The 10,488-nt window shown below is 52.2% G+C and overlaps 3 protein-coding genes across 3 annotated transcripts; 1 reads left to right on the top strand and 2 right to left on the bottom strand.

Moving 5' to 3' along the window:
• Positions 1-97: 97 nt before the first annotated feature.
• CTAM01_00221 (cytidine and deoxycytidylate deaminase zinc-binding region) lies at positions 98-835 on the bottom strand (the record flags this gene model as incomplete). Its single annotated transcript, XM_060516275.1, has 5 exons — positions 98-122; positions 207-378; positions 443-536; positions 620-706; positions 764-835. 5 exons carry the CDS (start codon positions 833-835, stop codon positions 98-100), a joined length of 450 nt encoding a protein of 149 aa, XP_060388901.1.
• A 2,504-nt stretch (positions 836-3,339) lies between these two features.
• CTAM01_00220 (uncharacterized protein) lies at positions 3,340-3,735 on the bottom strand (the record flags this gene model as incomplete). The annotated part of the gene is made up of 1 exon (XM_060516274.1): positions 3,340-3,735. The coding sequence occupies one exon, from the start codon at positions 3,733-3,735 to the stop codon at positions 3,340-3,342; it is 396 nt and encodes a 131-aa protein (XP_060388900.1).
• A 2,017-nt stretch (positions 3,736-5,752) lies between these two features.
• On the top strand, positions 5,753-9,456 carry CTAM01_00219 (RhoGAP domain-containing protein; the record flags this gene model as incomplete). Its single annotated transcript, XM_060516273.1, has 4 exons — positions 5,753-6,103; positions 6,165-6,861; positions 6,920-8,943; positions 8,995-9,456. The coding sequence occupies 4 exons, from the start codon at positions 5,753-5,755 to the stop codon at positions 9,454-9,456; spliced, it is 3,534 nt and encodes a 1,177-aa protein (XP_060388899.1).
• Positions 9,457-10,488: the final 1,032 nt, after the last annotated feature.

The raw sequence follows: 10,488 nt of genomic DNA, 5'->3' as shown, positions 1-10,488 counted from the left end.
AAGCTGTAGCTCAAGGCTCTGGTAGCCAACATAATGCGTGATACGTTGTCAAACGCTCACTACCTATACATACGTTGTCCACCTTTGGCTATTTACTTCATTCCTCCCCAATATCCTCGTTCCTGGCTTGGTCAGTATTTTTCTCTCGAGGTGCTTTAATGGCAAGATGTGCCGTCCGGTTGGCAGGGGACGGGCATCTTCCTTACCAGACTTCAGGCTTTTCAGCAATAAACTTGTCCATGAGAGCCTTGCATTCTGCGCTATCGACGACGATGACTTCCACGCCGCGCTGCTTGAGGTACTCCTCGCCGCCGAGGAAGGTCTTGTTCTCGCCGATGACGACGCGAGAGATGCCATAGAGCAGACAGGCTCCGGTGCCTGGTGGAAGAGGTTGAGAACCGGGTTCAGCATTCAGAGGGGAAGAGAGGGGAGGGAGACTCACACATGTCGCAGGGGGAAAGAGTCGTGTACATTGTGCTGCCCTTGTATGCCTTTCCGGGCAGACGTCCTGAGTTGAAGAGGGCGTCGGTTTCGCCCTAGTGTCCAGAGCCGTTTGAGTTTTTGATACGATTTGTGATTGGGGGGAGGGGGGTTTCATCGGAAGACTTGTTTGACTTACATGGTGAATAGCCGAGCCCATCTGGACGCGGCGGTTGTGGCCGCGGCCGAGGAGCTTGCCGTCTGCGGAGACGAGGGCGGCTCCGATCTGGGGTCGGGTTAGGGGTCGTACGTTTTCCCCGGGTGGTGATGAGTTTTAACGTACCGGGACGCCGCCCTCTGAGGCGCCGGTCTTGGCTTCCTCGATTGCGATCGCGAGACCTTCTGTGTCGTTCATATTGCTGCCGTTGGGAAACTGGGTGGCAAGGTTGTCAGTTGAGAGGTGGATGGACGGAGGCGAACGAAGTGGGGGCGGGGTTACTTTGGGGTTGTTTGGTATTGGAAGGGAAAGGGTCTCACGTCTGAGTTGGGATTGATCAGGATGAGAGTATGCCGCAACTCTTGCTCAGCAAAGCAGAAAAATAGTGTATAGTACAAAGGACGCTAAAGCCGTGTTGCTGAGTGTGCTTTTGAGTACGATAGAGACTTTGGTGGCGAAGATAGGGGTGGCGTATGAGATGGTTTGATTTGGGAGGGTCCTTATCGGTGTACTCCACTTGGTGATGATGGGTTACGAAAATCACCAGATTGATGGGCATCAAGGCCTTCGAAACTGTGAGATGGGGGGAATTTACTTGAGAGCGTTGGAGAGGACTTGGGCTCGTTGTGTTGATGAGTTGTTGCAACGCGGGGGTGAAGTCGGACGTGTGTGCGGTCGTAGCTTCAGCGCGGGATAACCAGTCGGCAAGATGTCTACGCGTGCGAGTAATAAACGCGTCAATTAGCAATTATATAGTCGGTTGATCGAAAAGCATTGATGTGGGACTTTGAGTTAGTGTGGTTCCGTAACTAAACATATTCAAGTTGGGTCTACCTCGTCTGTCTTCACTCTCTGTATCTCCGGGACAAGCGCTCTGTTTCCAGGGGCGAGGATGGTGTGTTTACGAGACTATGCCACGTTGAGTTCGCTGCATGGTCAACACGGTACCCGAAAGCTTCGATGGTGGATATCAGCCTCTTTCTCTCTCTCACTTATCCTGTGTGCGCTGGAATATTCACAAAATGCTTCAAGAGATATCGGGTTGGAAGTAGTTGGAGCCTTTTGCCTTCGGCTTAGGACGTCTCTCACCGAACGAAATGTGTCAAACTCACGCCGAATGACCGACTACGTCAAATCAGTCATGTTAGATGATAGACTCACTGTACAATTAGGGTGGTGAGAAGGGGTGAAATTAGTTCTCACTTCCTTGCGGAAACCCACTCGGCCGATGAGGCCATTTCAACTCTGGTCATCTCGCCTTTTCAAGATCATCCATCCTAGGGAGCAGGTTGCAGCAACATGAATAGAATCAGCTCGTCATGTTAAAGAGATTGAAAATGGCCACGATTGGTCCCTCAACTACGAGCCTCCCGAACATGATGACCATAGAAGGCATTTGCGACGGTCTCATTCTAGGGGTAGCGTACCTCTTGAGTGAGTCGTGCCTTGACACATTTGACAGCAAACCGCCAGGTCTGTCCACAAGGAAATGCGGAACTAGGCAATAATGGGGCAGATCAAGCTCATACTCTAACGTAAAGAGTTTGATATGACTGTGGCAAAGAATGCCACTCTGAAAACCGTCAGAAGGGCATAGATAGCGCAGATGTTCAATGAATACATCAGAATACTTGGCACCGGGACTCCTGGAGTCGTATCTTATGGAACGATGCTGGATCGAGCACTTAGCTCATAAGAGAACAAGGCATAACATTTCTGGAAGAGCCCGAGATAGACTATAGTCATAGGTAGTGTTACCTAAAAAAGCTCAGATGGTACATCCAGCAGATGAAGTTAAGCGAAAGTGATACCTAGCTGCATCACCATGTCAGCTCAACCCATGTTCCTCTGTCACGCTGGGAAGCTGAGTCGTAGATTCTCATCCACACAGACCACGATATCACTCGAGCCAACCTATTCACCTAATGACCGAAAACCAGACGTTTGTACGGCGCATAGGTCGCTGTAGCTTGTTAATAGCTGTTCGGACCGTAGCACCGGTCGAACTATCGGACGACGCAAAGCAACGGGTAAGCAAGACCACAGTCTGGGCCAAGCATATTTTGCAGCTACAGGTGGCTGGCTAGGCATCACATAAATTGTCTTCTCTGAATACGACGCGGGGCAAGATGAGAGGCAAGGACGTGGCTGAAGATGCAAACATATTTTCGGATAGCGCAAGATGCATAAGAGACTGATGTAGCAGTCAGAAGTAATCTGACTGTGGTTGAATAAGGAAAAGGGGGTTGAAAAAGACCAGCACGCTTGTGAGAAGAAGCCGGTGAACAAGTTCCGAGACCGAGTGAGGTCCCTAGTCTCGTCCCGAGGCTCACGATGAGTCGTTAGATGGGTGGAGCAGGCCCGTTGGGATCAGCAGATTACATACGACGGCAATGTTACTTTAGATCAATCTTTCCCGAAGCTTGCATCGGCGTTTATCTAAAGTAAACTCGTATATCCAAATTTTGGTGGAGCCCCGTTTCGAGATCATCCCAAGGAGGGAGATGGCCGAAGATCAGCCAGATCCACGTGATGTTGCAGGTGATCGGATGCTTTTTCCCCCTTGCGATGTTTACCACAGCTTTCTTAAAGGCAACCTGGCTTAATTGATATTGTGACTTTCTCTTATTGAGGAATTGGTTGACGGCCATCATCGGACTTGAAAATCAAGGTTTTGTACTGTAAAAAGGTGCCTTGGTGTCTTATGTAAGAAACTTTGGGGGTAAGGTTTCGACAGGAAGGCAACGTCTCGCGTCCCGGGTCAGATTGTCTGCTCCTGACCTCGTTCCTGCTCGGCCAAGCGCCCAAAAATGCTGTGAAGCCCCTCCTACTTCTCCGCTGCGCGGGCATCTTTGCGGTGGACCGTGCACCGACGTCAACTTGATTCCTCGGCTGAAGCGCCAATGGGGGCAAAGGTATGGTATCCACACGCTCGTCCTGGCAGGAGCATTGCAATTCCACTGTAAATAGCATTGGATCCCCATCATCATCACGGGTTCCCTTTCCATGTCCAGTGAGGACGAGACAGACTTGTCCCGTTCTCCGCTGGGAGAAGAGGGGGGGCGCCCAATGAAAGCCCCCCTGGCAAGGCATTGCATGGCAGACGGCTTCTGCTGCCAGGTCCTGCTGGCTGTTTTACTTGGATAACTTCCCCTCGTTAGAGATTGCCTGACAGGTATTCATCCACGGTACAGACGACAGAGGACTCACCGTCTTAATTGGGCTGGGAAGGTGGGAGAGGGCGGAAGTGCCACCATGCAGGTGCAGGCTCAATAAGGTACCTACAAATAGGTATGGGCAGCAAAGGCCAACGCCGATGACTTGAAGGCCAAACATGTTGTCACCTTCGTTCTCATTGGCCGGGGGTATCTTAATCTGTACATCACGTACTGCGTAGGTAAGCCGTCGTATCTTTCGACCTCGTTGCAGACAGACTGGGGAGGCTTGAAGGAAGGAGATGGGCAAAATAAAAAAAGAAGTCATCCTCTGGGACGCCACAAGCCAGCGTCTCTGAAGAACCCAAACAGTGCATAGAGATGATGATCCCCAGTGTTAGCGCCTTACGGCAGTGAGGAGTAATTTGGGTATCCGAAGGAGGAAGGGACGGGAAGGTACCTTACACTTTCCGTAGTGTGGCGTGCCTGACTTCCTGCGTGCCTGGGTGCTGGCTTTTCGTAACGTAAGGAACCTCCCATGCACTTTGGGTACCTGCCTGAAGGTAATACCCAAGGTTAGGTAAGAAACCTGACCCAGTCTCACTCTCTCGCCCTCTCTCGGCTCTCCCATTCCTTGCCCGCCCAGCTCTCACTCCGCTCTGTCTTGCTCGCCTTACCGCTCGCTGCCCTCCACTGCCTTAGGTACTTACCTTCCACCCGCACAAACCACACCACACAAGAAGCAGGCGCGGCAACAGTGCACACCACTTACCTCACTTTTGGCGACTCATATCCGCACCTTTTACCTACGTACCTACGTAGGTACCTCATCTTCCCATACATACCTTGCCTTACTTTCTTCCTCCCGAGGTACCTTTTCTGCGTGCTCAAGGCTTAAGGTACGGACAAACAAAACGCAAAAGAATAAGAAAAAAAGACAGAGGGTTTGGGTTCTCTTGCCCATTTATTTACCTTCACATCACCCACATCTGCACCCACAGTACAGCCCGGCCCTGGGATTCGCCCATCTTTTTGGGTGCAGCCGATCAAGCCCACACTAAATCTCCCTACGGCCAGCAACGAACGCCTCACAACAAAACCACCACCGCGCCTTCGCCCACACTCCTTTGATCATCCTCGACCCGGCCCCTTTTTTCCTTTTCTCCAGCCGGTGTTGGTGCTGGACTTTGGACTGCGACCACTACCACTACGTATACGACGCCCAGGACAGGACGTTTCTAGGTTTTACCTATTTTCCCCCTCCCGCATCACATAGCCTTGCATTACTACTGTGGTCCGCCCTTGTGTGGTTTTTTTTTCCTTCTCAATCTCATTTCCGCCTTCCTTTCTTCGGACGAGACGAGACGAGAGACGAAAGTGTTCGGTCGGTCGCTGGCAGCATTTCAGCTCCTGCTCCAAACGTCGCCCTGTCGCTGCTGGGCTGCTCCACTACCACAAGCCAACAACCTAACCTCGACGACCCCGACCCATTCTCCCCGACCCTCTTCTCACCCACGCCCTCACTCTCACCCTGACCCCCGACTATTCGTACTCGACCGACTCCCAATCCCAATCCCAACCCCGACTACCACTACTTTCACCACCACCATCCCCTTCAGGCCAGCGCCTGCGACGTGGCTACCCGTCTCCCGCCAGTCTCGCGAATACCTGACGGCCGTTACCCGAATTATTTACTATCGCCCAGCACGATACCGCCGCCGTGCGACGACGACCCTTTTCTTCAATTCTCGACCCCAGTACATACCTACCTACCCATTCCACCACGACCACCCCCCGGCATTTTCGCAGCCCAGCTGATGCCGACCGATAATTTCCTGGCAACTTCCACCTCCGACACTCAAGGCTGACGGGCCGCTTTTCAATCCATCCCGCCCTACCAGTGAAGAGTCGCAATCGAACACACCACGCGCAGACAAGACGACGCAAACATTACTGCACCATGGCGTCGGATTACGATCATGGGGCGCCGGACGACCGCTTGCAAGCCCACCCCGCCGCCACCCCTATGGAACCTGGTTATCCCGGTGATGGAGTCTGGCAGAACGGAGGAAGGAGAACTCCCGAAAGAAATTACCGCTCACAACAGCCCTCACGTTCACCCGGTCCCAGAACACCTGGTCGAGAGGGCGACTCAAGGCGGAGCGGTGAACGCAGTAGATCCAAAGGAAGAGGAGGTGGGCGGTCAGCCAGCGGTCAACAGAGGACCTGCAAGAAGTGTGGAGAGCCTCTCACCGGCCAATTCGTTCGCGCACTGGACGGAACCTTTCACTTGGATTGCTTCAAGTGTCGTGTACGTCTTCAGAATATCCCCTGTTCTTCCCTGATTGTTCTAACCCGGATTTTATTACCAGGATTGCGGCCAGATTGTAGCCTCCAAGTTCTTCCCCGTCGATGACGAAGGTGGTGAAGGACAGTATCCTCTGTGCGAGACAGACTACTTCCGCCGGCTGGGTTTGCTTTGTTTCCAGTGCGGCGGCGCCCTTCGAGGCTCCTACATCACCGCTCTCGACCGAAAGTATCACGTCGACCATTTCACATGCTCCCTGTGTCCCACGGTCTTTGGCGCGCAGGACAGCTACTACGAGCACGATGGCAACGTGTATTGTCACTACCACTACTCTACGCAGTTTGCGCAAAGATGCAATGGCTGCCAGACTGCAATCCTCAAGCAGTTTGTGGAAATTTACAGGAACGGCCAGAACCAGCACTGGCATCCCGAGTGTTACATGATCCACAAGTTTTGGAACGTGCGACTTACGCAGCCGAGTGACCCCTCCGAATTACCTCAGGAGACCGACGACCCCGCGACTCGCGACATCATTAGAGAGGAGGAAGAGCGCATGGAGGAGAAGGTCTACCGTATTTGGAGCGTCCTGTCAACTTTCGAGGAGTCGTCCGCAGCATGCATCTCCGATATGCTCCTCCACGTGAGCAACGGCGCCTATGTCGACGGTGTGCTGGTCGCCAAGAAGTTCATCTGGCATGTTGAGATCTTGTTCCAGTCTGCTGATCGCCTGGACTACTCCATGGATCAACTGAAGCTCAAGGGTGAGCTTTGAATAGCCATACTCTCAGATCACGTTCTTCGCTAACAGCCCAGAAATAGGATTGTCGTACGGTCGTGAGGCCAAGCTTCTGTGCAAAAAGATAGTATCTTTCTTCTCGCTGCTGTCCAAGACCCAGGACACGGGAGCCCGCAAGCTTGGCGTCACTCAGGAGTTATTGTCCCTAGTCACAGGTCTTGCTCACTATCTCAAGCTTCTCATTCGAATCTGTCTGCAGGGAGCGTTACGCCTTGAGAAGGAGTCTAAGAGCTCCGACGGCATTTATCAATTCCTGGATGACCTGAGCGAACTGGACAGCGTAAAGCCCGACGACAACACCCTACAGGCTATTACGGGCAACTCGCGCCTTTCGGCAAAGGATTCTGATCACTGTGCACTCTGCAATAAGTCTGTCGAAGACGAGTGCGCAAAGAACTCCGACCGGCGATGGCACATTGCCTGCGTCAGCTGCTCACGTTGCACAAGAGATATCGGTCGCAAGCTGGAAGATGCTCGCTACAATGCCTTTGACAAGAAGATCTACTGCAACAACTGCATCGGCGCCAACGGTGATGATATGCCGCCTTTTGAGCATGTCACCAAGCTCCAGCAGTACGTTTTCTTGTTGAAGGTGGCGCTCGCGCGGTTGTTGGACATCCTGCGAAGCAATGGCGCTTTGCCTCGGCAAAACGATGACCAGAACTCGGATGGTTATGGTCCAGGCGAGGGTGCCCGAACTTTGGCTCCCGGAGAAGCACCCTACCTAAACTCAGACAACCGCTCGAAGTCGTACGCTGGAGATCAACGGGAGCACAATCGCGAGTCTTCCTACGAGAACACGCTGAATGATGTTCGCCGATTGAGAAGTACTCGTCTCGACAAGCATTTGTCTTCAAGCTTTCGCAAGGCTAGAACGTCGCGCATCATGGACGGGCCTGAGGGACGTAGCGTTCGCCCAGGATCCGCGGGCGAGGACTTAGGCCGCGCTGATGGGGACCTCCATATTCTCGAGGAACGAAGAGGCCCAAACGACGAAGGCACAACGGACAAAATGTTCAACCACCAAGACGCTCTGACGCTGGATGATATCCCGCGAATCGTTGCTGCTGAACAAGTCAAAGAGCAACAATATAAGCCCAACCGCCAGGAACTCTTCCGGTCCCCCGCTACCGACCCCATGGGACATCAAAGATCGCAGTCGGCAGGTAGAGAGGCTGAGTTGCGCATGGGCGATGCGATGCCTCAGCGTCTGGGACGGAAGTACTTTTCGGAGCTCTCGGGATTGGAGTACTTTATCGTGCGCCACCTGGCAGTCTTGACTCTGGCGCCTGCCGTTGAGAACGAATTCCCTCTGGAAGAGTTATTGAGCTTTATCGAGTCGAGAAAGCAGCCCACGTTCTGGAAAAACTTGGGCAAGGCCTTCAAGAACGACCGGCCGAAGAATGTCAAGAAGAAGGGCATTTTCGGAGTACCCCTGGACGTCATCATTGACAAGGATGGCGCTGAGTCAACAGACGGTGTAGGCCCCGGAACACTCAAGATTCCTGCAATTATTGACGACCTCATCTCATCCATGAGAAAAATGGATCTTTCCGTTGAGGGTGTTTTCCGAAAGAATGGCAACATCAAGAAGCTGTCTGAGCTCTGCGAAAGAATCGACCGGGAAGGCTGCGACAGCATTAGCTTCATGGACCAGCCTGTTGTACAGGTTGCCGCTTTGTTGAAGCGCTATTTGCGTGAGCTGCCCGATCCACTCTTGACTTTCAAGCTCCAGAAGCTCTGGATTTCTGTCGCCAAGATCCAGGACGATGCAAAGCGCAAGTCGTATCTGCACCTCATCTGCTGTCTCTTGCCCAAGGCTCACCGAGACTGCTTGGAGATTCTGTTCTGCTTTTTGAAGTGGGCTGGATCCTTCCATCAAGTGGATGAGGAAGCCGGATCTAGGATGGACATCAAGAATCTGGCAACCGTTATTGCACCGAACATTCTTTACAACAGCAACAAAGCGCCTGCACTGGACAGCGACCCCATGTTCGCCATTGTCGCCGTGAACGATATGATCACGTCTATCGAAGAAATGTGCCTGGTAAGATTGCTGTCCCGTCATCAGACATTTCGCAATACTAATTAGTTGTAGGTTCCCGACGAGCTTATGGAAATGGTCAACGATCCATTCGTGTTTGGCAACACTGCCGATCTCACTACAAAGGACATCCTTAAGCGTTACCAGGACCGCATGGGTCAAAGACCAGGGTTGGGCGAAGTTAATGAGGTCTTTAACAGACCAGATAACTCATCCCGCCCCCCTCCCCGAAGGGTTGAGACTGACCCCGCTCTGTGGCAACAACAAGAGAGTAGCGTCCGCACTGTGCAGGAACCGCCCATGCCCATTCCTCCTTTCAACCAACCCAATCCTGGTACACCACCCCAAAGATGGCGGCCACATGAAGAAAATGGCCACCCTTCACCCTATGGTGGAAGCCAGTATGAGCATTCAGACACCGAAGGCCCTTCGGAAGCTCAAAAGAGAGAATGGCGCCAGTCGGGTGGGGTTTGGGGAAGACAGAACAGCGGTGTTGGCGTAGGTGGAAACACATAATCCAACCAAACCAAACCGCAACAGCAAAACTACACACATATCGAAGAGTGATTTCCTACGAGGCTCACATCACTTGCTACGCATTCTATTGGGACTGCGATTTGGGGTTTCGGAGAGTCACATATCCATGCATTGTTGGCGGCGTTCCCAACCGTTTTTCATCAAAAGAACAAAAGACTTTTCTTTTTTTCGGCTACTCAACTCACGACAAGGCGGCATGAATGATTTTTTTATTTCTTTTCAAAGTTCTCTTCCAACACTTTGTCAAACCCTCTGCTTCTTGGCTTCTCCGAGAGTGAAGCATCGGATCGATATGGAATGAGGCATCCTAACGGTCTGCTGGTGTTCCTTCGCACAAATTACGATCCCGTCGTCTACTGGAAAGGGGGGGAAAGAGGACTGGTGGTCTTGGTTTGACCCTGGCTTGTTTGGAGTAAAGGCCCTATGCCCATTGACTTGTCGATGGGTGATACCGGTCTGGTTTGATTGATATGTCTCGAGCTGGACAGCTGGCCTCGTTTCTTCTTGGCTTGCGCGAGAGACATAGTATAGCTTCGCTTCTTTTGTTGAAAGAGGGAGATATCGGATTACATTTGTGAGATGATCTGGAACCAGGGGGAAGGGAGGAGGCCGAATAATGCGCCACGTTTGCGCGCATCTCGAGAAAGGGGTCGGGAGGAATGGGGAAACCTCGTCCATTGTTCGCCTTTGAAAGACGCTCCTCCGTGTAGCTATGGATGGAGTAAAAGGGCCACCTAGGTAGTTCCGCCAACGCGAATAGGACAGGCCAAGCATTACCTGCAGGTTTTCTCCAACTATTGCCTCGGAATATGTGTGCAAACATGTTGCTGCTCGCGTGTCCTACAATCATGTTTCACAGCTTATTCGCAACGCCTGCTTACACGCATAGAAAGGCAAAGAATACGGCCTGAGATATGTTGCTCTTGCTCATGATGTGGCCGCTTATTGGCCGTTTATTAGTTCCCTCTGGCATTGAGGGGTTGTTTATGTATATATACGATGAAAAATCTC

Source organism: Colletotrichum tamarilloi (assembly GCF_030869305.1).
Source record: "Colletotrichum tamarilloi strain Tom-12 chromosome Unknown Scaffold_1.1, whole genome shotgun sequence".
In the NCBI taxonomy this organism is placed as follows: Eukaryota; Fungi; Ascomycota; class Sordariomycetes; order Glomerellales; family Glomerellaceae; genus Colletotrichum; species Colletotrichum tamarilloi.
This window is presented reverse-complemented; position numbering and strand designations above follow the sequence as displayed.